The sequence below is a fragment of the Nyctereutes procyonoides genome, unplaced genomic scaffold, assembly GCF_905146905.1.
Source record: "Nyctereutes procyonoides isolate TBG_1078 unplaced genomic scaffold, NYPRO_anot_genome, whole genome shotgun sequence".
Lineage (NCBI taxonomy): Eukaryota > Metazoa > Chordata > Mammalia > Carnivora > Canidae > Nyctereutes > Nyctereutes procyonoides.
In genome coordinates this window covers 8,344,226-8,370,055 of record NW_026575025.1, presented here as the reverse complement: position 1 = coordinate 8,370,055, position 25,830 = coordinate 8,344,226, and the positions used below count along the sequence as shown (strand labels likewise).

Here is a 25,830-nt window from a genome sequence, read left to right as displayed (position 1 = left end):
GCGGGCGCGCGCCTTGTGCGTCGACGCACGGGGTCCGGCCGGGAACTCCGCCCCGCGCGGGTGCGGCGGCGGCGGCGGCGGGGGCGGCGGCGGCGCCTGCGCGGCCCCGGGCCCGGCCGGTCGGCGGCCATGGCCTCCGCGGCTGTGGAGAGCTTCGTGACCAAGCATTTGGCCCTGCTGGAGCTCGAGAGAGACGCGGAGGTCGAGGAGCGCAGGTAGGGGGCGGCCGGCAGGTCCCGGCGCTCGCGGCGCCGGTTGGGGGCCCGTAGGTCCTTTCTTTTCAGCCTGGAGCCCCCGCCCCCACGTGTCCAGCCCGGGTCCAGCCTGTGCTCGGCGCGTCTCCGGCCCTTTTCCTCCCTCGGGGCGGGCGCGGGGATGCGGGCCGCTGGCTGGGCTGGGGGCGCGGAGCGGGCTGGCGCCGGCGGAGGCCGGGCCCGGGGCAGGAGCGCTCGGCGTGAGCGTGAGCCCGCGTGCGGCGGAGACCGGCTCCCCCAGGTGGGCGCGGCTGAGCTGGCGTCGGGCAGGTGGTGCTGAGCTGGCGGGCGGGGCGCGGGCGGGGGCGCGGGCGGGGGCGCGGGCGGGGCGCGGGCGGGGCGGAGGCGGAGGAGGGGGGGGCCTTCCTGGGCGCGACGTGGGAGAAGGGCAGCCCTGCGCCGAGGGGACGCCGGGGACAGGCCGCGTCCGCAGGGCCGCAGGGTCGCCCGGCCGAAGCCGCAGCAGCCGCGACCTCCCGGTGCCGCCGGAGGCCTGGCAGCCGGATTCCGGGGCTTGCGCCGAGTCCCTCCCTGCGCTGCGGGCAGGGGCTGGGCCGCGCCCTGGCTTGCGCGAGGGGCTTTTGGTTTGAGGATTCAGAGCCTTTGCGGCCCTGCCAGCCTGGGCAGCACCCCGGCTCCTTCGTGCGTGGCCGTGGGACGTTGCAGGTCACACCTCCGAGCCGTGGCCACCTCGCTTGTGAAGTGGGATTCGGTGAGCTCGAGTTGGTCCGCCCCGGGCACAGGGAGCGCCCCCCGGGGCGGGGGGCGGCGGGCGGCGGGGCTCAGATGGAGAGGGCCTCGCGGGCCGGCCTGGGTTCTATGATGTGCGCGGAGGACGGCTCTCTGCACGGCTAAGGGTGGGTTTTGGGGGGAGGTGTTAACCCTAAAAATAAAACAGCCCCCCCCCCTTTTTTTTTTTTTTTACACACTAGCGAGATGAGTCTATTCATAATAGCAGAGAATCGCAGTTCCGGCCAAGGAAGCTGTGGCACAAACTGGATTAGTGCCACAAAAGGAGGAGAGGAAGGACCTTTATTTTACGGAGGAGGAGGCAGTGGGAAGGGTTGTTTGGAATACAAGCCTGTCACAGAAAGGCGGGCGCTCAGCGTGGTGACCGGCGCTCGCTGGCTGAGTGCCGGGCTGGTGGATTTCTTGCAGGGGATGTGATGTGCATCTTTCCCCGTGGTGGGGTTGAGGCTTCTGTGCCATCAGGGTCTGTAGCTGACGTGGAATGGCGCAGCTCCCCTCTCTGGCTGGCCTCCCTACCCCATCTTAGTGAGGTCTTCCTTTGTTACTTTTCAAAGGGGAGTGACTAGATTTGTATTTTAGGTGGACTGCTTGGGTGCTGCTGCTTGTGACTGGTCAGGGCAAGCCCCCGAGGTCAGGCAGGAGGCAGGAGGCAGGAGGCTCTGCCTGGTCCAGATGAGGAGGAGGTATGGCTTGAACCGGGGTTATAGTGGTAAGGATGAGAGGCAGAGGTGGACTCGTGAGGTTACAGGTGGTGGACTTGGCAGGGGGCACTGATGGACTAAGTGACATGGGGGGGGGGAACCAGTGCAAGTAGATCAGGTAAAGGGACTAGCTCTGCCAGCGCAAGGGGATGGGGGAGGCTCAGGATGCAAGGGCAGATGCAGAGCCTCTGTGGGGCTTATTTGGTGCCTTTGTCTGCTTTTCTCTCCCTTTTACATTCCTTCTGTGTGGGCTGGAATAAAAGCTGGGGAAGTGTAAATATTGAACTCTCAGTATTGGGTGTCTTCCAGGTCCTGGCAGGAAAACATCTCCCCAAAAGAACTCCAGAGCCGAGGCGTCTGTTTGCTGAAGCTGCAGGTTTCCAGCCAGAGGACTGGACTGTACGGGCGGCTGCTGGTCACCTTAGAGCCCAGGAGATGCACATCTGCTGCGGTGCTTCCCAGCAACAGCTTTACTTCGGGTCTGTGCATTGGCCATGTAGGCGTATATTTTGTGCTGCTGGTCTCCAAGCTGTGACTTTTATTTTACTCTTGTGAGCACCAGCTTACATGTGACTAGTTGGAGAATAAAGCAATGCAGCGAAGAACTCTTAGTTGGAAGTTCACAACCTCTGTGGCTCTTTGGTAGTCTAGGTCAGCACTGTCCGCGGTGGCAGCCACCTGCCGTGTGTGGTTGAGATGTGGGCAGTGATTGCCACATGTGTGCAGTGCACACCAGATTTTGAAGTTCAAGTACCAAGAAATATAGATAATCTCTAGAGTAATTTTTTGGAAACGTGATACATGTTGAATGTATATGGCATTAAAATATGTTGTTATTAAAACCAATGTATTTTTTAAAAAATTTTTCTATCATGGCCCCTAGAAAGTGTAACGTTACACAGGACTGTCATCGTATTTGTCTTGGACAGTGAGGACACAGTGTTCATAGCTCCGTGTTCCCTGGCTTCTTGTGCCAGGAGTACTTGAAGTACACTCGTGCCAACCCTGCTGGAGAGGACGAGCAGCTGGGAGAAGCTGCTGAACCACCCACCAAGGGCACCTGTTTAGCTCTCAAACCTGGAGACGGCAGCACCAGTGGTTCTGTACTTGCTCTAGAAGAGTCTCCACTGTGTTTTGGTGCTGACGGGTTTTTAATTTCATATTCTGATTGGCCAAACTCTTGCCCACGGTTGTTGGAATACTAGCTGGAATTGGAGACGGGATGAAGAGCGGCTGCTGGTTGGCATCAGGTCTACATGTTCTTGTTAAGTGAGGCTGCTATCTGCAGGCAGGGACTGGGGGTGTTACAGTGGCAACTTTCTGTTACACTGTTTCACTGTCACAGTCCAATATCCATGCGGGCTGGGGGGGGGTGGGTGGGTGTTGTAAATCTGAAAACGAAAAGTAAAAATGTATTCAGTAGTATATTCAGTTGACCACCATTGTGGAGTGTGACCCCAGAGACTAGTGAAGGGTTCATAAACAGGAAGTCAGGGGCAGGGGCATTTATGTGGAAAAGCATCCGGCTAAGGTTGCTTAGGTAGGGTTGTTACTTTTTCATCTTCTGAAGAGCAGTTTTAAGGTTCAACTTAGAAACCTCAGTTCTGGAACATGGGACCCTATGCAGGGTACTGGTGGGGAGGTGGTCCCTGGAGGCATGGGGTCCTGTGGTTGCACACACAGAACCAGACCCTGCCCCAGGAGTGTTGTTGCCCTGTGCTCTTTGTCTCTATAAAGTTGAGGGAAGGTGCCAGAGAAAAGGTTCAAGGTAGAGATGAAACTCCTTGCCTGGAAGAAAAGTAGCCCAAGTTAAGGGTGTGCCTGGTGCCTGGTTGACTTGTGGCATATACTTTCCGACACAGAATAAATAGGGTGTAAATATGTGAGTGGCTCTGGCTTTCTCTCACAGTGGAGTCTGTTTTGGTCAGAACAGTCTTCTGTTCCAGGTGATGAAAACCCAAGCCAAACTGGCTTGGGTACGAAGGATGGCGTTGGTTGCAATACTGGAAGGTTGGCTTCAGGGCTTTTGGGAGGTTGCTTAGGCTTCACTTCTCTCCATTTCTTGGCTTTGCCTTCTTCTGGGTTGGCTTCCTTCTTGGGTGACACATCATAGTGGTTCTGGCCATAGTTTGCTTTCAGGTTCCTGGTCCAGCTAGACAGACGGAGGGCCTCTTCGCAGATGCCAATCAAAAGTCTCATTGCATCTCAGGGCCTCAGATTTGGTCTGTGCTCATCCCTGAACGGTTACTGTGGCCAGGGACGGACATGGGATGCAGTGACTGGCTGAGGTGTAGGTTGTATGCTCTCTCCCTGGCATCAAGGGAAGGCCCTCAGGGTCACCTAGCAGATGGGTGAATCCCCCAGCATTGCCATGGGAAGTGGAGAGATCCGTGCTGAGTGGTCAGCAAATGACCTCCCTCCCTCCTTCGTCGATGTTCCTGTTCTTCCTGGAATGTTTCTCCTAGATGTGCTTGAGGGCTCCACTTTGTTCAAGACCCATCCTGCTTACCTGTCACCACTCAGAGGAACCCTTGTCATACAGTGTTTCTAAAGTGATGCCCTCATCCCTCTCCATCCCCTCCTAGGTGGGCTTCATCTTTCCTTTTTTTTTTTTTTTCATCTTTCCTTAAAGCCTTCGGTGCAGATGTCTGTGTCTTATTTCTAATCAGACCAGTGCCTGGAATAGCGCCTGGCACAGAGCAGGCACTTTAAATCTTTTCTTGACTGGCACGTTTGCTGTAAACACTTCATTGATTTCAAGTCAATTTTTATATATAATTTAGGTGCTGGTTAAAAAACTTTTACTATATGGTAAATTGAACACCAATAAAAAATTAATTTATTAAAAAAAACTTTTACTATAAAACAATTTTTATTGCTACCAATTGCATTTCTTTTTTTTTTTTTTTTGCATTTCTAAAGACAATAGGGATAGGATATTTGAAATACTCTGGAATTTATTATATAAAATAGGTCACAGTTTAACTGTGCACAACATTTGTGTAACTTTTTGCTTCTATAGGTGATATAGTGGGTCTGTATGATGAAGGCAATCAGCTGGCCACAGGGATCCTGACCCGGATCACACAGAGATCAGTCACGGTAGCCTTTGATGCGTCCCATGATTTCCAGCTGAGCTTGGACCGGGAGCGGGCCTACAGACTGTTAAAACTTGCCAATGACATTACTTACAAGCGACTGAAAAAGTAAGAGTTTGTGTGACTGGGAATCAAGTTTCTTTTTCTTTCTTTTTTTTTTTTTTTTGTTAAGATTTTGCTTATTCATGAGAGACAGAGAGGCGGAGACATAGGCAGAGGGAGAAGCAGGCTCCCTATGGGAAGCCTGATGCAGGACTCGATCCCAGGACTCTGGGATCACATACTGAGCCACCCAGGCATCCTATTTTCTTCCAGTACTGCACACTTACCCTGACTGCTTGCCCCTGTGGGTGGAAGAGAGCAATTGTGTTGAGTGTGGAGTCTGTGTGGGCCCCTCACGGGTTATGGAGGCTGCAGGTGGCCTTTGCTGGGCAGAGGGTTGGGCACAGATTCAATATTTGGTGTTCACCACACTCTTAATTCTAGTTTTCTCTGTTGGCAGGGCTCTGATAACGCTAAAGAAGTACCATTCTGGCCCTGCGTCCTCACTCATAGAGGTCCTCTTTGGCGGATCAGCCCCCAGTCCTGCCAGCAATATAGGTAAGAACCTTTGTGTGTTCTTTTCTGATCGAGGTTGTTACAGAAACACCGAGAATGGCAGGACCCAGGGTGTTTGAGTGAGAGTTTGAGGATGTACAGTTAGAAGGCATCTCTCTCTTTTTTTTTTAATTTTTATTTATTTATGATAGTCACAGAGAGAGAGAGAGAGAGAGAGAGAGAGAGAGAGAGGCAGAGACATAGGCAGAGGGAGAAGCAGGCTCCATGCACCGGGAGCCCGATGTGGGACTCGATCCCGGGTCTCCAGGATCGCGCCCTGGACCAAAGGCAGGCGCTAACCCCTGTGCCACCCAGGGATCCCTCTCTCTTTTATAAATTAAAAGTCTACTTTAAATTTCTCAGAATGACTCACATGGACTGACCTCTTGTGTATTTAGTGCAAGGAAGCAGCTCGTTCTGTTGACTTCACTACGTTCTCTGGAGATGTGAGGATGTTCTAACTCAGTGATGTGGAAATAGGATGGTTGAGTGTTTGTGTTTAATAGTGTTTTTGTGTTTGTTTGAAAAATCCCAATTCTTAAGTGCATTTGGTCATTTCTCAGCATCCTTCAAATTGAAGATCACTTATTTCTGATGAGAAGAGTAATAGAGTATGTGTTAATCGTAGAATATTTGGAAATAAGTAAGTACATTAGCAGGGGAACAGATCCCTCAGGAACCTACCATCTGGAGTTAGCCTCCCTAGTACTTGTGTATATTCTAGTTTTTCCACGTGGAGCACTCTGTCTTTTACATACAGACATGTATGCACACATGTGCACTGGGACTTTGGGTCAGGTGGTCCTCTGCTGCTTTCTACCTTTGTGTCAGTCTGGCCAGCCCAGATCAGGGCACTGTGCCTGGGAGTTCTGCTCACTCATGGGTCGGGTGTCTCCATGTAGCCAGTGTCCTATAGAGCTGGACACATAGCTGCTGCTCTCTGAGCACAGAGTACACGAGGCAAATAATTGGTCTTCATCATAGAAGATTCAGTGAGGAGGCACGATTCCAAAATTTGCTAATTCCTTTTTGTCATTTGTTTTTGTCACTTTATTAAAAAGGGGCAGCAGGGTAGAAAAACTAACTTATTTTAATTTTTACTTATTTTACTTTTATTTTTTGTGAGAGTCGAGCATACATGGAGGGGAGGGGCAGAGGCAGAGAGAGAGAGAGAGAATCCTTTTTTTTTTTTTTTAAGATTTTTTATTTATTCATGAGAGATACAGATAGGCAGAGACACAGGAAGAGGGACAAGCAGGCTTCATGCAGGGAGCCCAATGTGGGACTCGATCCTGGGACTCTGGATTTCATGCCCTCAGCCATAGGCAGATGCTCAACCACTGAGCCACCCAGGCATCCCGAGAGAGAAAATCCTAAGGAGATTCCCTACTGAGTGCGGGGGCTCAATCTTACGACCTCAAGATCATGACTTGAGCTGAAATCAAGAGTCAGGTGCTTATCGGACTGAGCCCCTTAGACACCCCTACTAGAAATAGATTCCAAGAAACATTTCTTTCAGAAAGGTCTGTTACTGTGTAGCATAAGTTGGCAAACTTCTTAAATAAAAGGATGGATTTTAAATATGTCAGGCTTTGTGAGCTGATGTAGCAGCCAGAGACAAGCATGTGCGGGTGTGGTTGGGTCCCAGGGAAACTGGACTTGGGAAAACACGCAGCAAGCTGGATCTGCTTCCTGGGAGGAACCACCAGAGGACCAAGCGGACTGATTTTGTCTGTTGGCAAGTTCCTGGGAAGGGTCAGTGCCTTCTGCCAGGAGGAAGTACCGAGTGGCATGGAGCCAGAGCCTAACACTGCTGTCTCTCCTGTAGAGCCGCCGCTGTTCTGCAACACCTCCCTGGACGCCTCCCAGAAGGAAGCAGTCTCCTTTGCGCTGTCCCAGAAAGAACTTGCCATCATCCATGGGCCTCCTGGCACCGGAAAAACCACCACTGTGGTCGAGATCATTCTTCAGGCTGTGAGACAGGGCTTAAAGGTGAGCTATGGGTGCTGCTGCCCCGTCAGGATGGATGTGCTCCTTGTGCCGGGCTCGCAGGAGCTCGGCTTGCAGGTGCTTGGCTTGCAGGTGCTCAGCTGGATTCAGGCCCAGTCAGGAGTGTTCGGAGCACCTACCAGTGGCGCATTGGGCTTGGCCCGCCCTGACTTCTGAGAGCTGCAGGGGGCATGGGAAGGGGGAGCACGCTTGGGAGTGCCGGTCTGGGGATCTGAGAGAGGCTCTGCTCAGCACACTTGCCATGCTCACACTGTGGGCAGGCCTGTCCGTACCTTTGGGCCCTGTAGTTAGTTCAGGGAGACAGCTGGCCTGTCATTGACATGGGATATTGTATATCACTCACTTATGTTTTTAATAGTTGAGAATGGTCTTTTTTCCTCTGCATCCACATGAGTGAATCATTATGGATTCTGAGCATGTGGAAAACTTTTAGAAAATCTTTTTTTTTTTTTTTAATTTTTATTTATTTATGATAGTCACACAGAATGAGAGAGAGAGAGGCAGAGACACAGGCAGAGGGAGAAGCAGGCTCCACGCACCGGGAGCCCGACGTGGGATTCGATCCTGGGTCTCCAGGATCGTTCCCTGGGCCAAAGGCAGGCGCCAAACCGCTGCGCCACCCAGGGATCCCTAGAAAATCTTTGTTTATAAATATCAGATAACTGTAAGAATTACAGTAAAGATGATCAACATTTTACTGATGAGTCCTTACAAAATAGTTATCCTTCTGAGTGCTGTCCATGTACTCAGGTAGTCCTCACGGAAATCCTGGGTGCTAAGAACTGCTGGGGACCCGTGTTTCCAAAGAAATTGGCAAAGGTCTCAAGCAATGGGTGGATGGCAGGGCCAGCGTTTGGACTCAGGCAGTCACGCTCTCCAGGGTCTTTGCTCTGAGCCTCATGCTTCTCTGCAGGCAGAACCACTGCTGCTTAGAGCTGAAGGGAGATCTTGGTCGTGAAACTGTCCAGTAGTTTCAAACAAATGAGTGATTTGGCTCAGGCATTTGAAAACTTGATTAAGTGATGACTCATTGGTAGGAAGCATTTCTGGTGGTTTGAGTGGATAATGCCTCCTGTTTGTGTAAACTGTGAGACAGAACACACCTTGGTTCACACTCAGGCCCTCTGTGGGGATGACGGTGGCGCAGGACACAGGGAGGGCCGGCCGTGGCCGCCTGCTTCTGAGGCTTGTGTTCCCCTGGGGGTCTGCTCCACCTCCTCTGCTAGCTGTCAACTGCTTCTAATAGTGGAACTTCTGGTTTTTCTTTCCTGATTTAAAATCACTACAGAAAATAGTTTTAGGAGCAAGATTGAGCCCATCAGAAAGATTTTCCCTTGTTCACTTTGTCAGATTGGGAAAGTGATTTCATCGGTGAGGAACCATATGCTCCAGTCCTGATAATTTCAGGACGCTTTAATTTTTGAGTCCCCCCCCCCCTCCCGGTTGCAAATTATTTAACATTTCTGGTTCTAGGAGTTCTTTGTATTCTTTTATTTTTTTTTAAGATTTTATTTATTCGAGAGCATGAGCAGGAGTGCAAGTGAATGAGCAGAGGGAGAGGGAGAAGCAGGCTCCGCACTGAGTAAGGAGCCTGATGAGGGGCTCAGTCCCAGGGTCCTGAGCCGACCCCAGCCAATGGCTGACCGGCTGAGCCCCCCAGGTGCCTGGTGACTAGACTTCTGAAGCATCAGTTGCAGCTACTATAGAGTCTGCAGTAACATGTGTCCCTTATTTATTTATTTATTTGTTTGTTTGTTTATTTTTTATTGGTGTTCAATTTGCCAACATACAGAATAACACCCAGTGCTCATCCTGTCAAGTGCCCCCCTCAGTGCTTGCCACCCAGTCACCTCCACCCCCCGCCCTCCTCCCCTTCCACCACCCCTAGTTCGTTTCCCAGAGTTAGGAGTCTTCCATGTTCTGTCTCTCTTTCTGATATTTCCTACCCATTTCTTCTCCCTTCCCCTCTATTCCCTTTCACTATTTTTAGGTCGCGCCCAGCCATCCCTCCAGCCGCTCTGACATGATCACTTGTGCACTCTGTCCTCTCTCTACTTTCAAGGCTTTCTCTTTGTTTTAGCATGAACTTAAGTGGTTGACTAAAGAAGTCGCTGAATTTGAGCTTTGCCCCCCCAGGTTCTGTGCTGTGCTCCCTCTAACATAGCTGTGGACAATCTGGTGGAGCGCCTGGCTCGGTGTAAGCAGAAGATCCTGCGCCTCGGGCACCCTGCCCGCCTCCTGGAGTCCATTCAGCAGCATTCCCTCGACGCGGTTTTAGCGCGGAGTGACAATGCCCAGATTGTTGCAGACATCAGAAAGGACATTGATCAGGCCTTTGTACGTACCTCCTACCAGCAACTGCTCTGCATGGTTTCTGATCCACAGTTTTTCCTGGGAGCCAATTTTGTCTGTGCTCCTCTTCACTTTTCCTTTGCCTCTATCAATTCATTTAAGAATTTCAAACATAGGGGCGGTAGGGGGTGGTGCCTGGGAGGCTTAGTCTGTTAAGCGCCTGACTCGATTTCAGTGCAGGTTCTGATCTCAGGGTTGTGAGTTCAGGCGGTGAGTTGGGCTCCACACTGGGCATGGAGCCTACTTAAAAAAAAGAATTTCAAGCATCAGAACTGCCCATTAAAAGAGTCCCCCCTCCCAGTTGTATTAAGAAATAAAGGACTGCCCACTTTTGATAGAAACTTGTATTCAGCACTTAATAGGGTCTCAGCTGTTTACAAAGTAGTTTTGGGAGGAGGTGAGAGGTTATCTTAAAGAAGACATGTCTCTAAACATCCCCTAGGTCTGGTAGTATTGGCAAGAAAAAACCCAGGAACCTGATAATAAAAATTCAAAAATTCATCTTCCCAAATTTTGGCCCATTTACACTCTCCCTGTGGAAGAGAGGCAGTGGGTGACAGGATAATTGGAGTCGTGTTAAGTCTTGCAGTCTGGTACTTTGGCGCTCGCTGGTTCTCTGATTTACCATCCCCTTCGTTTGCTCACAGTCAGCTGGTCTCATGGCCTCACATTGCTGCTCCTCTGTGTCCTGGTCCCACAGGGCTAGGGCTGTGAGTCCACCTTCCCATGGGTGCGGAGTAGTCAGGTGGCACTCGAGATGCCAGTGTGCACCCAGCAGATCTGGGGACAGGCTGAGAGCATGTCAAATTGAGGGTAGAGGGGATAGGAGTATGCCTGGATGGTATTGCCTCCACCGCAGATGTGGATGACTGCCTTTCTTGTTTCCATTTGTAATCAGTGCTTTTCAGGGTCTTCCCCATAAGGGAGGCACAGTAAGGCCCCCCAGTCAACCCTGCCATATCCAGTCCTCCAAAGCAGAAATCACAGTTAGGAAGGGTATCTTGGGCATCCCGGGTGGCTCAGCGGTTTAGTGCTGCTTTCAATCCAGGGCCTGATCCTGGAGACCTGGGATCGAGTCCCACATCAGGCTCCCTTCATGGAGCCTGCTTCTCCCTCTGCCTGTGTCTCTGCCCCCCTCTCTCTCTCTCTGTGTCTCATGAATGAATAAATAAAATCTTAAAAAAATAAAGGGTGTCTTTTTTAAGATTTTATTTATTTGAGAGAGAGTGAGCTTCTGAGTGCTGAGGAGAGGTAGAGGATGAGAAAGAAACAGGGTCCTTACTAAGCAGGGAGCCCAACTTGGGGTTCAACCGTAGGACCCAGAGATCATGACCCAAGCTGAAGGCAAACGCTTCACCATCTGAGCTAACCAGGTGCCTCTAGGAAGAGTGTCTTCTTTAGTATTACAGAAAGTCGAGGCTTAGATACACATTTTATAGGTTGAGAAAAGTTTGTTACTCTCTTGGCAAATATGGAATAACGACTGAAGTGTATAGCCTCTTCTCTGTGAGCAGCTAAAACCCAAGTCCTGGGATGGCAGGTGCTCTTTCTTGCCAAGAGCATGTGCGGTGACTGCTCAGGGTAGCGTGGGGTCCCATTTCTGGTTTCATCTGAGTTACAGTTCTAAGCACTGTCTGGTTTGAGGACCTGGACTCTGCCCCGCTCCCTCCCCCGTGCGGGTAACACTGGCAGTAAGGCCACAGGGTGTCAAGTGCTGTGTGTATCTGTGTGTATCTGTTGTTCCTTTCAGATGGATTCTTTTTTTTTTTTTTTAAGATTTTAAAAATTTATTCATGAGAGAGAGAGAGAGAGAGAGAGAGAGAGAGAGAGAGAGAGAGAGGCAGACACAGGCAGAGGGAGAAGCAGGCTCCATGCAGGGAGCCCGATGTGAGACTCGCTCGATCCTGGGTCTCCAGGATCATGCCCTGGACCGAAGGTGGCGCTAAACCACTGAGCCACCTGGGCTGCCCATCAAACGGATTCTTGACATTTTAGCGCCTCTCAAGCTTAATGAAGTGGACCAGCTGGTTATAAACAGGAGCACTTCATGAACGAGAAAGAGCTAAGTAGGTGCGAAATCACGTGCAAGCATTTATGTGTTATTGGCTTTCCTTTGTAGGTGAACAACAGGCAAACCCAGGATAGGAGAGAGAAGAGTAGTGTTTGGAATGAAGTCAAGCTGTTAAGGAAAGAGCTGAAGGAGAGGGAGGAAGCCGCGATGCTGGAGAGCCTCACTTCGGCAGCGGTGGTGCTGGCGACGAACACGGGTGAGGGGAGCGGGTCCGCCCTCAGCAAGGCTTCCTAGAGGGGGCCGGGAGGGGTCTTCTCCCTTCCCTGTTTCTGGCGGGGTTTGTGTAGAGCTGTCCATAAATGGTGGGATTCACCATGGAAGTCTTCAGGGCCTGGAGTGTTCCTTATGAGGAGGTTTTCAATGACCATCTCAGTTTAATCCATATTGATTCAGGGATATTCAGGTTTCCTCTTCTTGAGCCAGGTAGTGTCTTCAAGGAACTCGTTCATTTAATCTAACGGATCAAATTCATAGGTCTAAACTTGTTCTTAATATCCACTTATGTTAAAAATATCTGTGGCATCTGTAATAGTGTCACTGGTTTCATTCCTGATACTGGGAATACGGAAATCAGGTTCTCTTCCCTCCCCGGGGCTTGTTGTTACTGTTTGGTTTGTTTAGTGACTTCCCTGAGCTGATTCTGAGATGCCTGCATTGTTGTCCCCGGCGGCCACTGAAGCCTGCCAGCACAGAGGGCAGGGGAGGATCGTACAGATTGCCTCCCATGATGGAAGTGGCACATCTGCGGGTCTTGGCCGAGGGCCTCTGTGTGTTGGGAGCACATGTTCAGCGCTCAGCCAGGCGCTTCACAGCTCTCGGGCCTCGCTTCCTGTTGGTTTGAAGCCAGAGGTGAACCAGCCATAAGTGCTTTGGGACTCCTGGGGTTTTGTGTGAGCACACACACAGCCTGATGTGTGTAGATCGCCTTCTGGGCCCCCAGGGTCAGGTTGGAGCTTCTCTACCCCTTGTGGACATGTCATTCCCTCACTCTTCCTTTGAGGCTTTCTGGTTACGTCTCACTCCCTCCAGCTGTTGTGCATTGCCTCAGAGATTCGTGGTTTTGGGCAAATGCTTGGGGAGAGGGCTTTCTGCATCGGGGGTGCTCCCAGCCCCTATAGGGAGTGTTGAGGTGGCCTTTGGCTAGGAGCACACTGCCTCACACATGAACACAGGTGGGCTGTAACACGAGGTTTTTAATGTCCTTCCTGAGTTTTTATTCCAAGACGCACGCTTCTTACACCATCTTAACGCTGGACTGGATTCTGAACCGACAGGTCTGTTGGCATTTCTTGCAGTGTGTTCACAGCTGCTAGGACGCAGACAGCCAGCAACTTCTGTAAGGCTCACGGTTCCAATTCCACCAGGTGCCTCTTCTGATGGTCCCCTGAAGTTACTGCCCGATACCCATTTTGATGTGGTGGTCATCGACGAGTGCGCACAGGCTCTGGAAGCTAGCTGCTGGATCCCCCTGCTGAAGGCCAGGAAGTGCATCCTGGCTGGAGATCACAAACAGCTGCCCCCCACCACGGTCTCTCATAAGTAAGACCCCTGCCCGTGTCTCTGTCGCCTTAGCACTCGGCACCGTGCCCAGTCTGGGCCAGTTGAGTGGTTTCCCAGCAGGTCGATGTGTCTGTTCCATCAGGTGGGGTCTGAGGGAGAGCTGCTTCTGTGGGTGGGCCAACTGGCCTCTGGGTTGATCAGCTCCTGGCCTGGCCTGGAGTCTCCCGAGTCCTGACCTGTAGGCACATCCTTTGACTGAGGCCACAAGGAGTGATTCTGTAGATTCTGATGCTGCATGCCGCAGAGATGCAGCAGTCCCTGGTGTCGTGACCGAGCTTGGCCGTCCCAGCCCCTCCTCCTCCACTGCTCTGGCCTCACTGGCCTCCTCTGCCCTTTCTCTCCCCGTCTGGACGGTTCCTTCCCGGACACGAGCTGACCTCACCCTCCTCCGTTCAGTCCTCTCCCGGATGAGCCCTCTTCGTGGCCTCCTGTGACCACCCTGTCTCCATGTGTACCTGTTATTTGTAGGTCCCTTGTCACAGCTTCTCAGTGTTTCTGTGGAGGCAGTGTGTTAGTCTGTTCGTTCCCTGGTTGTTCCAACTGGGATGTAAGTTGTGACCAGGACTGGCCTTGTGTAAATGCGCCCAGGGACACCAGTCGTCCCCGAGGCAGGGAATTTCTCCCCACACAGGTGGCTTTCTTCTCGTTCTGCTGCTCCCCAAGATGCTCTTATCCTTCGTCGTGAGTGTGGACAGGTCGCAGTGGAGCTTCTGGCTCCTTTTCTGGGGGCCAGAAGCACAATGCGCCGGCATGTCTGTTGGGTGGAACCCACCAGAGGGGAGAGGGGGCCTCCAGAGCAGAGGGGCATTAAGTCAGGGTCCGTCGGAGAAGGAGAGCACCTAGCATGGGTCCTCAGAGTGGGTGCAGTGCAGGTGGAGATGGGGCGCTGTGTTTGGGGAGTTGTCCTGATGGGAGGCCTGCCCCCACGGTAGGTGTTGGTGTGGAGACTCCGGGACAGGGGCTCTGTATCCTGCACAGACCTTTGTGTGGAGAGCGTTTGGGGCTGTGCCCTTGGAGCAGGGATGCCCCTGTTGGGGGAACTTGTGCCAGGCAGTTCTCTGTTTGCAGCGGGGACTGGTAGTTGCTTTGCTCATGTCTCTGGCATGAATCGTTTTCAGTAGGTATCTGAATTGGAAGAGGTCGACCATGAGCAAGGGCCCCTGAAGTATGATCAGGAACTTTGCCCCAGTTTTAGTATCACCGACCGGGAGGGAGATGTTGTGCCATGGTGGTGAAGAGGTGCTTCGGCCTCTGCAGGTCACTGGCTCACTGGCTGGGCAGCCTTGGGCTGGTCCCTCAACTTCTCTGTGTCTCACTCTCCTCCTGGGGAAGTGGGATGCACAACACTACCCCTTAAGGTTTTGTGAGGATTGAGTGAGTTAACAGCGTTAAGAGTGGTTCACAGGAAGCCCTTGGTGAAAGTCAGCTGTGGTTACAATTAGTAGTGGGTTACTTGTGGCTGAAGTATGTTGGAGTTTGAAATAATTTGTAACAGTTTGCGGTTGGTACTGTGACAAATCATCACTTGAACAGCATAGATTTATTTATTTTATTTTTAAAAAATAATTTTTAAAAAATTTTTATTTTATTTATGATAGTCACACAGAGAGAGAGGCAGAGACACAGGCAGAGGGAGAAGCAGGCTCCATGCACCGGGAGCCCGACGTGGGATTCGATCCTGGGTCTCCAGGATTGTGCCCTGGGCCAAAGGCAGGCGCCAAACCGCTGCGCCACCCAGGGATCCCGAACAGCATATATTTATTTGTGATTCTGGAAGTCAGAAGTCCACACTTGGGCTCCGTGGGTTAAAGTCAGGGTGTTGGCAGGGAAGCTCCGGGGGAGGGTTCATGTTTTAGGCTTTTCCAGCTTCTGGAAGTGCTTCACTCTTTCACCTGGGGCCCCTTCTCCACCCGTACAGCCAGCGGGCAGTGTCTTCACTTCTCTGGTCTTGTCTTCTCTGACCCTCACCCTCACCCTGACCCTCGTCCTCACCCTCCTGCCTCCCTCTTAGAAGGACCCCCCCCGATAGCCTTGGGCCTACTGTGACTTCACACACACAGGTAAGGTCACGTGTTCACAGGTCCCAGGATGTGGGCGTCTTTGGGGTGAGCACAACCTTAATTTTAGGTCAGGACTTGGGGTGGGGGCATTGGGATCTGAGGTTTGAACACCGCTTTCCTCCCTAGACTCTGGTTTCAGGGCAGACTCGGAAACTCAGGCTCCCCTTCCCGGTTCCTGTCTTGGCACAGGGCTGCCCTGGCGGGGCTGTCACTCAGCTTGATGGAGCGCCTGGCCGAGGAGCATGGCGCGCGTGTGGTGCGGACACTGACGGTGCAGTACCGCATGCACCAGGCCATCATGCGGTGGGCCTCGGAGGCCCTGTACCATGGGCAGCTCACAGCCCACCCTTCCGTGGCTGGGCACCTTCTGCGGTGAGTGCTTTGGTTCTGCCCCACCTGGCCTACCCTGAGTCCCGCATTCAGTGGAGAGTCTAGAGTAAAAGTCACCTCTGAGGCTGGCTTTCAGGTGGGAGGGCCTTACTCTGCAGGGCTGTTTTGGGGTGCTCAGTCTCTGAGGTTCTTCATGTCCCCTGTTTCCCGTGGGAATAGGCTGTGCCAGAGGGAGTAAAGAGAGACTCGAGTTCTGCCATTAGGGCTTCAGCTCTGCTTTATTGCCCTGGGCTCATGTGTTCAGTCTCCACCTGCGTGCAGGGACCTCCCGGGAGTGGCTGCCACGGAGGAAACAGGCATCCCCCTGCTGCTCCTGGACACAGCCGGCTGCGGGCTGTTTGAACTCGAAGAGGATGACGACCAGTCTAAGGGGAACCCTGGTGAGCTCGCTGGGACAGGGCCAGCGTTCTAGCTTCATCAGACCCTGAGCTCCTCTTCATGGAAACCTACTGCAGTTGCCAACTTCAGAGGAGCTGAGTAGGGGGGGAGAAGAGAGGAGGTGGGAACACATGTGGCTTTGGGGGAAGGAGTAGGCTTGGGAGGGGGCATGAGGCCGCTGTGGTCGGCCTCGTCGGCCTTGGACAAGATCCTGGCTCCCCCATGGTGCCGGCCTGTGTCTTCGTTGGCTCGGTCTGGCAACCCTGCAGCTCACGGCATTATCCCGGGCATGATGTAAGATCCGCTTGTAGGATTGTGTGGACTGCTAAAGAAACTAGCACTGATGATGGGGGTCTGCTCCAAGTGACCTGGCCCACAGCCTGCTTACTTCCCTCCAGGTGAAGTGCGCCTTGTCAGTCTGCACATCCAGGCCCTGGTGGATGCTGGTGTCCAGGCAAGCGACATCGCCGTCATCACGCCATACAACCTCCAGGTTTGAGGGGGCCCATTTGTCTGTCTGTGTCGGTGGGGTACAGTCCCCCTAAGTGAAGGGAAAGTGTGGTTTATGGTCTCTGGCTGTAAACTCTAGGCAGACTGTTCATCTCCTAACTAGATGCAGGGCACACATGACAGTAGCAAGAGTCTGTCTCTTTTACTTGCTCTGCTGATGTCAGCCTGCTTCCCTGCTTGGCGTCATTATTCTGGCCAGCTGCCCAGGAGGTCCTGGCTGCCTGGGCTGGCGCCATCCTTACAGAGCAGCCCTGGGGACTGCCTGTCCCATCACAGCCTCTCCCACAGGGTCTCAGCTTTGGATCTTAGGAATCTGACTTAGGTCCCCATCCCTGCACTGGTTGCTGTGGCTGGAGCAGTTCCTCACCCGTCTTTGGGTAGGGGGGCTGGCTCTGTTTCCTGGGCTAAGTGTGGGACAGGCAGTTTGCTGAAGGAAGATCGGGGTGTTGCCTGTTACTGGGTGTGGGGGGGCAGCAGAAGCAGCCATCACTTGTTCCTTTCTTTTTGGGGTTTCTCATGTTTTCTCTCTCAGTGCCTACATGCTTGTCACTAAAGTCTGTCTTGCTTGGTGGGAAAAATGCAGGTGAGGAAGGTATCATGAGGTCTGTGGCTCGGTTGCCATCCCTTCCTGGTTTACAGGCATCACACAGAAGGGTGTCTGGGCAGGGGGCTGTCTTGAGCCAGAAAAAATGATGTAACGTCAGTGCTGGGGTGTGAGGCCGCACCTGACCTGTTTATGTGCTGCTTCGTGTGTTTGCTGACATGTCAGAAGGCAGTCACGGCCCTTGTGTGGCGTGAGGCCCTCTGCCAAGTACAAGAGCAGCGTCAAGGCCGCCGGGGCCTGAGCTGTGATGTGGATGTGGCCCTGCTTGGTGTTCCAGGTGGACCTGCTCAGACAGAGCCTTGCCCACAGGCACCCTGAGCTTGAAATTAAGTCAGTTGACGGCTTCCAAGGCCGAGAGAAGGAGGCTGTGGTACTGTCCTTCGTCAGATCCAATAGGAAAGGTACGTAGGGGGCAGCCTGGGTGGCTCAGCAGTTTAGCGCTGCCTTCCTCCCAGGGCATGATCCTGGAGTCCCGGGATCGAGTCCCGCGGCAGGCTCCCTGCATGGAGCTTGCTTCTCCCTCTGCCTGTGTCTCTGCCTCTCTCTCTCTCTCTCTCTCTGTTTCTCATGAATAAATAAAATCTTAAAAAAAAAAAAAAGAGAAAGGTATGTAGGGCTCCACAGAGGTCTCTGGGGAAGCACAGAATAGATTATTCGGAGGGCATACTGGATTTCTGCTGGGGTTGTGCAGGTTGGTGTGAGCGTGGTCTCTGTGAGCTTGGCATGGGGCAAGAGGCAGGCGAGAGATGGGGCCAGAGGTGGGGTGCAGCAGGGCTCAGACCAGAGCCCGTGTGGAGTGGGCTCATCCTTCGCGCTTTCCCTGCTGCTGGCTGCAGTCACCCTCCCGGGCTGGGCTGGGGAAGGAGACAAGCAGCCGTATCCAGACCATGTACTGTGGAGCCAGACTTGGTAAGCCATGGGCAGGCAGCAGGATGGGCAGCAGGAGGTCTGCGCAGGTGCCCGGGGTGGCCCAGCAGGCGGCGGTGCAGCAGTGGGCCGGTGGTTGGTGGAGAAGGGACGTCGGACGATCCCCTTGGTGATCCTTATCACTCAGGTGCCGGAGTTGACTACCTGTTCCTTAGTCTTGGGTCTGCCGCTCAGCCCTGGCTTGTTCCTAGGTGAGGTGGGCTTCCTTGCTGAGGACCGCAGGATCAACGTTGCTGTCACCCGTGCTCGGCGCCACGTGGCAGTTGTGTGCGATTCTCGCACTGTTAGCAACCATGCCTTCTTGAAGACCCTGGTGGATCACTTCACAGAGCACGGGGAGGTGCGCACCGCCTTTGAATATCTTGATGACATCATCCCTGAAAATTACTCCCACGAGAGTTCCCAGGGCCACGGACAAGCTGGTGCGAAACCCCAAAGCTCTGCGGCATTGTCCAGGAAGCCTCCTGGGAGCAGGCCTCAGGAGGGGGCCCAGGAAGGGGCCCAGGAGACCAGAGCAGCTGCTGGGCTGGAGCGGAAGAGGCGGGGTGGGAAGCCCTCGGGCCTTGAGGTCCCTTCTCAGCCCAGCCTCAACGGAGGCAGCCCAGAGGGAGCAGGGAGCAGAGACCATGCAGACCACTTCAGGGCCATGATTGCGGAGTTTGTGGTGAGTGAGAAAACTCAGTTGGAGTTTCCTCCTTCCCTGAACTCACACGACAGGATGTGGGTCCATCAGATCGCCGAAGAGCACGGACTGAAACATGACAGCACTGGGACGGGGAAGAAGAGGTTCATCACTGTGAGCAAGAGAGCCCCTCCTGCCCCGTCTGCACCGTCTGCGCCGCCTGCCCCACCTGCCCTGCCGCCTGCAGCAGGGGTCGGCAGCATAGCCCCTGTCGGTCCCACGGCCCCCAGCCCCACACAGACCAAGCCCCCTCTTGGGGAGCAGAGTGGCCAGGACCCCCTGAATCTAAAGGCCCTGCACCTGGAAAGGCTGCAGAGAGAGAAGAGCCGGCAGGAGCGGCCAGCCATGGAGGGGCAGCAGGCCCCGCACTCAGGGCCACGCACGCTACCTGAGAGGAAGAAGAAGAAAGAGGCAAAACGTAAGTGGGGTCACGTAATGGGAGTCCAGCTTGGCGCCCTGTGCCTGGGGTGTCTGCCCCACATGAAGCCTGCCTGCAACCCTCAGAGAGACTCAGGACTTCCTCTTGTTGCTCCTGCTCTGGTTCTGCATCTTGCACCTTGTGTTTAACTGGTCTGGTATGAACTCCCTGAGGGCAGTGGTTGGTCACGGTGACCTTTGCGTCCCCGGGGCCTCAGGCAGCGCCTGGCAGGTGGGAAGCCCTCAGGGTGCACTTAGTGCAGGGGAAGAGCCAGGAGGGGGAGCCGAGGACAGTGTCTAGAAGCCATTGGGTGATCTCAGATGTCCGTGCTGGGTGATAGCTGTCCCACATCCCAGCTCCTATCTTGCGCTGCAGTCGCTGCGCACTGGTGTGCTTGGTGGGTCTCTCTGCTCTGCCCCTTGCCCTGCAGTGTGATTGAGCATCCATGTGAACTGAGCTTGAAGGCCCAGATTTTCTGGAGGCCTCTGGGTAATCTCTTACTCCAGTTGTTGCTCTCTGAACAAGACCACCAAACCATCCACATCTTTTTTTTCTTTGAATTTCTGGGAGCAAAGCTGCACAAACATGACTCTTGGTCTTTGAGAGCAGCCCTAGGGTCTGAGGCCATAGCTTACTGGTTCTGTGGTATTTAGTGAGCAGCTACTATGTGCCTGCTTTGTGCCAGGGAGTAAAGTCACCCCTGCTCTCCAGGAACCAACATTCTGGCAGAAGAAAGAGAAGTTAAGTGCCTATTTAAATCACGTTGAGAAAATGGTTAGTGCCGTAAAGGGCAGGTGCTGGGACACAATGACGGGAGGACCTGGCCTTCCTTCTGGGAGGTGTGTGGCATGGTCACTTGAAGACTGTGTTCTGGGGAGACTTAGCCCCGCTTTGAAGTGTTTCTTGAAGCAGCGGCCACCTTCAGAATTCATCTTGCCACTCAGAGTCAGAACATGACCTGTCCAGTCAGTCCCTAGACTCTGTGCTGAGGTCCCAGCAGCTGAGAAGCAGAGGCCAGTCTGAACGTGCCCCTGGGGCCATGGCTGGAGGCCCGGTGGGGTAGGGTGCCGCTGAATGCGTCAGAGGCTGCCTGCCCCTCAGGAGGGTTGGGGGAATGACAGGCACTCGGTCCTGTCCGATAAGCAGTCAGGACTCTTGGGAGATCTCGTTTCTGGATTGGGGCCTGAACACTCCTGTGTGCCTGGTCCCTGCATCTTGTCTGTTTCCTGAGGATGCTGAGAAGTGGCGAGCACCTTGTCAGTCCTTCCCTAAGCCTCCTGCTGCTGCTCCTGGGCATGAGCACGTCTTTCCCTCCCCTGCCCTCTGATGCTCAGCAGGCTGGCATGTTGTGAGTGCAGTAGAGCCCGTCTGGGGTGTGGGACGGGCTTGGGGCCCCTCACCATTTGCAGGGGATGGTGGCAGAGTTGCATCTGCATGGAAAGACTGGTGTGGCTGCAGCCGACCAAGGTGCCTGTAGACCAGTGGGGCTTTCTGAGTGAGGTCATGGTTGCCCCTGGGTGACCATCCTGACCTGTGTACTTGGCGCTGCGGCATGCCTAGTATACGGAATTAACTCCGGGAAATGGCATGCCGGCATGTCCTGTCTGTTCCTGTCCCCCAGATCATTGAGGACAGCTGCCTGGTGGGAGCTTTCCAGTGTTTTCTGCATGTCCATGTTTGGAGTGCACAAATACATTTTAAAGAATTAAAGTTATGCATGATCTCCTGTTTCTTTGCCACTTTTGAGCATTTTCTAGTAACTTAAAAAGGTTTCTCCATACCTGGTCAGGAAGGCTGAGGTCCCCTAACGTCGTTATCTGTGAATACACTGGTTTGTCCAGCTGTTTCCCTGCTATGGTTCACGTCGTAAGGAACGTCCTCGTAGTTAGATGTTTTTTTGATTAAAGCAGATGGACTTTTAGGGGCGCTGTGTGTGTACTGATTTCCTTCTAGGAAGTCTGCATGCTGCCCACACCTCCTAGCAGGGACTGTTTATTAGCTCCCTGAGGAAGGGCCACTCTTGGCTGAACAGATGCCAGGCTTGAGTGAGGGTCATTTGCCTGTTTGCTGTGAACAGAAAGTGGGAAGCTGGGTACAGCAGCTTGGCAGGGCAGCCACGGGTCCAGCAGCGGGGTTCTCATCCCACTGTGTTCTTCCCTGTTTGAGCGACCCTTTTCTTCCCCTAGGACATGCAGCTGTAGATTTGCCCAGCGAGGAGGACTTTGATGCCCTGGTTGCGGCTGCCGTGAAGGCAGATAACACCTGCGGCCTCGCTAAGTGCACAGCCAGCGTGGTGACCCTGGGCCAGCTCTGCCAGCACTGTGGCCGCCGGTTCTGCCTCAGCCACCACCTGCCCGAGGTATGGCGGCCCTCGGGGGCTCAGATGGCAGAGTGCGGGGGTGGTGGTGGTGGTGGTGCTTTGTCTCCGGGGCTTAGGCCCTGGGCAGATGTGCTCCACACACAAACAGTGGCTGGTCAGAAGCACTGAATATTTCTGAGTGGACACAGACTCATACTCTGCTTTAGGCATGAGGAAGTAAAATGTCACACTTGCCAAGTCGCCACCAAGTTGGTGGGAATTCTGGGTAGAGGGGATTTTGTTCTAGTGTCTTTGGAGTTTATCAGTGGGTTAGCATAGGGAAGGTGGGAGGTGGGGCCTCTGGCCCACGGTCTGAAATGGGCTGGCTGCCCCTTCATTCATTTCTTGAGCACATGTGGATCTCCTCTGCCAGGTGTGGGTTGCTGGGGGCCAGAGCAGGATTCACCTCTGCTCCAGGCGGGGACCCGTGGGGACTTGGGTATGAGAGCTGTGTCTGGTGCCACAACGTGTTGACCGTGTTGAGGGAGGATCTGGCGCCAAGCTGGCAGCAGGGGTGGGGACTGGGTGGGGGAGGGCATATGTGAAGGCCCCAGGGAGGGGGTGCCCTTGTGCAGCTGGGAGCAGAGCCAGAGGCAGGGTGATGGAATGGAGGCTGAGAAGCCTGTGCACCGAGCAGTTGAGCTCTGCTTCTGGAGGCCGAGGGGAGCATTGGAGGTTTCAGCACCACCATGTTGTGGGAGCCCTGGCTGCAGTGCAGGGAAGGCTCAGGGCGAGGCTGGGAGGTCCTGGGGTGGGTCGTGAGGAGCATGGAGGGATGGACTTGGGCCCTGAACTGGTTGTGGGTCACGACAAGAAGGGGAAGGAGGACCCAGAGGGGCCCTTGGGTTTCTGGTTTGGGCCAGTGGGAGGATGGCAGTGGGACTGTCGGAGGTGGGTGGGAGGGGCAGGTGTGGGGAGGGCATGTGGTGTCTGAGGTGTCACCGTCCTGGATGAGCTGCATGGAGATTCTGGTGGTGTCCCACCCTGGGCAGGGGTCCCCTCTCCACCCCTTATTCCTGCCCCAGTCCCCTTCCCACCTTCACTTGTGCACACACGCACATGCACATGTGCACAGTCTGTGTTCATATCTGTTTGACAAAGTGTGTGGTGTTTTAGAAAGATGTTTTTCTAGGATGTTTAGAAATTGCCTTATGGAGGTTTGGGGGACCAGCTTGCATTACTGGCATAGCCTATGCGGGCCCCTGGTGTGGGGCAGCTCCGGCTGCAGGGGCCAGTGGGCTGTGCGTTTCCCGTGTGGTTGGTGGAAGTGTTATGGGGAGCGCTAGCGCAGTGTCCTGTCTGACACGAGATGCTGGCTACGGGCAGGGCCTCAAGTCTGTCACAAGTCTATGGCCAATGGAATGAGGCTGTGCAGAAATGGCATGGGGCTGGGTGGCAGGGATTCAGCCTCGAGCACTAGCTCTTTCACCTGCTCCCTTTGTCACATGGGCAAATGAACTCTGCCTCAGCCCTGGGCCACTTGCCCCACATGTTCATTGGGTGGTGTGCCTCAGCCCTCACCCCTGACCGAGGTGCAGTGAGGAGCGGGGGATGCAGGATGTGGGAGACTGGTCCACATGGAAAGGATGACGCAGCATGGCTGTCTGTGGGAGAGCTGTGGTGGGCAGCCCATGAGCCTCGAGCGGCAGGGGTGGGGACAGACACTGTGCAGGTGGCAGGCTGCCAGGGTCTCAGTGAGCTGTGCACAGGGCTGGGGGAGCTGGCAGGCTAGGTCCATGCTGGTTCCACGGGCAATTCCCTTCCCTTCGTCTGCAACATGGAAGGAGGCTTTCCAGAAGGAACCGTGTTATGCACGCGTTGTGCACTGGCTGTAGTACCTGGTGCAGGGGATGTGCTCAGAAGGTTTCCTTCTTTCAAAAACAGGAGTTACGTGAGAGTTTCCTGAAAACACAGGGGCATGTCACCAGCTCATGCACATTTTGGAGCTCCCGTGACAGGCCTAGTGTCGGGATCAGATTAAAGAACACAGCTTTTTGCCCAGAGGGGACGTGATTGTACTTGGGCTACGTGCTTGAGGAAAGACATGTTGCTTCCAGGGGCATGACTTGTGTGTTGACGTTCTGCTTTTCAGACACCACTGCTGGTGGGCCTGTGTGTGTGTCACCCATACCCAAAGTGATGTCCCCCTGTCAGGGAGGTTGTGGGGATCTAGCCCTGCGACAGCATTTTCTCAGAGGATGGTTTGGGCTGAGCTGAAGGCAGAGATGTAGGGCAGGGTGTGGGTGCTTCCTCTAGCCCCCCGCCATGGCAGCCTGCTGGTGAGGGCTCAGGTGCAGGAAGGGCAGCCCCTCCAGAACCTCGTGATGGGGCGTCATGGTCCCCAAGCTCTGCAGTGGGCAGAATTGCAGGGTGTTTGTCCCTGTTTGGCTTAGCACTCACCACTGTGTCTCCCCTACCCCCAGATCCATGGCTGTGGGGAGAGGGCTCACGCCCACGCCCGGCAGAGAATCAGCCGGGAAGGAGTCCTCTATGCCGGCAGTGGGACCAAGGACAGGTCCCTGGACCCAGCCAAGAGGGCCCAGCTCCAGAGGAGGCTGGATAAGAAGCTGGATGAGCTGACCAGCCAGAGGAAGAGTAAACGGAAGGAGAAGGAAAAGTGAAGAGCTAGTTCTTCACATGCTGCTCCAGAGCTCCTGCCTCTGAAAAAAACAGTGAGGGCAAGCTTTCTGCTTCCTTGTACTGCTTCTGGTGACAGTGTGCAACCTGACCCACCTGCCTGTATCAGAGTCGGGTGGGGGACACGGTGTCTGGGAGGAAGGAGGTGAGATTGTCTAACCTGACAGCTCTTGGAAGAGGGTGCCTGGGCGTGCGGTCAGTGCCACATGGCCCTCTCTGGACATGGTGTGGTTGGCCCAGGCATGCCACGTTCCCCTTCTCCTGCCTTGGACCGTTTCTTGATCTGTTCCTTCCTTCCAAGTCAAAACCGAAATCCCACCATCTGAACTTTGGGTGTTGTCATGAGGGTCCCCCTCAAACTATGTCCCCCTTCCTGGGTCCAGTACCCTCTCAAGCTTCATACAAGGAAATTCCTGCTTTTGGGGGCTGGCCAGCTTTCAGCCACCAGAATGAGGGAGAGCACTTGAAAAGTCAGATCACGTACCTGGAGATGGCATCTGAGAGCACCGGGCACTTCTCCCATGTGCCCCGACGCAGCTGTGACTTCACTGAGTCCAGTTTCCATCTGTGTCCTGTTCCTGGCCGGGTGTGGTGACCCGACCTGGTCCTGCAGGGCAGCAGACTCAGCTCCGGCTGTAAGGTCTGGAGGCCCGCTGGGGCATGGTTTATGAAGGCGCCCTGGCCTCTGCGAGCCTGTGCAGGTGGCGGTCACGGAAAGGGGCTGTCCTAGAGCAGCCGCGCGGCCGACACAAAGCCGGAGCCCTCCCACGGGTGTTCTCTGCCAGCTGCTTCATTGAGGAGAACCTCAGGTGGTTATATTTTAGTCTCAGAGTTTTATTTGTTTAAATGGGATATAAATTATTTAAGAGTGAAATAAAGATCCATGCACATCTCCCACATTGTTATGTCTCTGGTGAACGTGCTTTCTCCTTTGTGCTCACTGTGTCTCTCCTGGAGTGGCCCAGGGCTCAATGTGAGCCGACGTTTGCTGTAGGTGCTGGGCATCCAGAAGGTGCTGGCAGCATTCAGAGCAAGGAGGTGGGTGTGCGGGCCACTGCGGGGGCCTTGTCCCTGGTCACAGTTGACAAAGGGGAGAAAAATACCTCCTTCTGCTTGACTTTTCTAATTAGAATGAGTTTGAAATTGGGAAGGCTGGGGTGATAAACTGGTACAAACCAGACCAGCCTCCGTGAAGAGATGATTGGAGAGAGGCTGCTATCCAAGGGAAGAAAGGGGCAGGCGGCGTCAGAGACAGTGCCTCCCAGGGGCCCTGGGGGTCTGCCCTGTGGGCTCAGATCTGCTGCCCCTCATGTCCACGGCCCAGGGTCTGACCCTCCCGCTTTCGCCCCACGCGCAATGTCCTCTGCCTTCCGCCCCTGCCAGACACCCCTCATGCAGACTTTGTACCTGCTGACCCTAAATGCCATTCATGTTCCTGTGACCTCAGCCTCCCCGACCAGGTGTTCAAGAGG

The 25,830-nt window shown here is 54.1% G+C and overlaps 1 protein-coding gene across 2 annotated transcripts; it reads left to right on the top strand.

The window, feature by feature from the left end:
* The first annotated feature begins 80 nt into the window (after positions 1 to 80).
* On the top strand, positions 81 to 25,257 carry IGHMBP2 (immunoglobulin mu DNA binding protein 2). 2 transcript variants are annotated; one of them, XM_055315221.1, is made up of 15 exons: positions 81 to 215; positions 2,015 to 2,184; positions 4,728 to 4,911; positions 5,306 to 5,403; positions 7,229 to 7,392; positions 9,547 to 9,747; positions 11,882 to 12,029; positions 13,198 to 13,372; positions 15,643 to 15,825; positions 16,105 to 16,223; positions 16,620 to 16,714; positions 17,613 to 17,736; positions 18,454 to 19,362; positions 21,549 to 21,721; positions 24,145 to 25,257. In XM_055315221.1, exons 1-15 carry the CDS (start codon positions 130 to 132, stop codon positions 24,340 to 24,342), a joined length of 3,027 nt encoding a protein of 1,008 aa, XP_055171196.1. In that variant the 5' UTR covers positions 81 to 129; the 3' UTR covers positions 24,343 to 25,257. The 2 variants fall into 2 exon arrangements, with proteins under 2 accessions (XP_055171196.1, XP_055171195.1); XM_055315220.1 differs by having other exon boundaries at positions 13,129 to 13,372.
* The last annotated feature ends 573 nt before the right edge of the window (positions 25,258 to 25,830 follow it).

Coding starts and splice junctions, on each gene's coding strand:
- IGHMBP2 (XM_055315220.1), top strand. CDS start 130: ATGGCCTCCGCGGCTGTGGAGAGCTTCGTGACCAAGCATTTGGCCCTG. Junction 7,393..9,546: donor CTGTGAGACAGGGCTTAAAG/GTGAGCTATGGG, acceptor TTGCCCCCCCAG/GTTCTGTGCTGTGCTCCCTC. Junction 13,373..15,642: donor CCCACCACGGTCTCTCATAA/GTAAGACCCCTG, acceptor GTCTTGGCACAG/GGCTGCCCTGGCGGGGCTGT.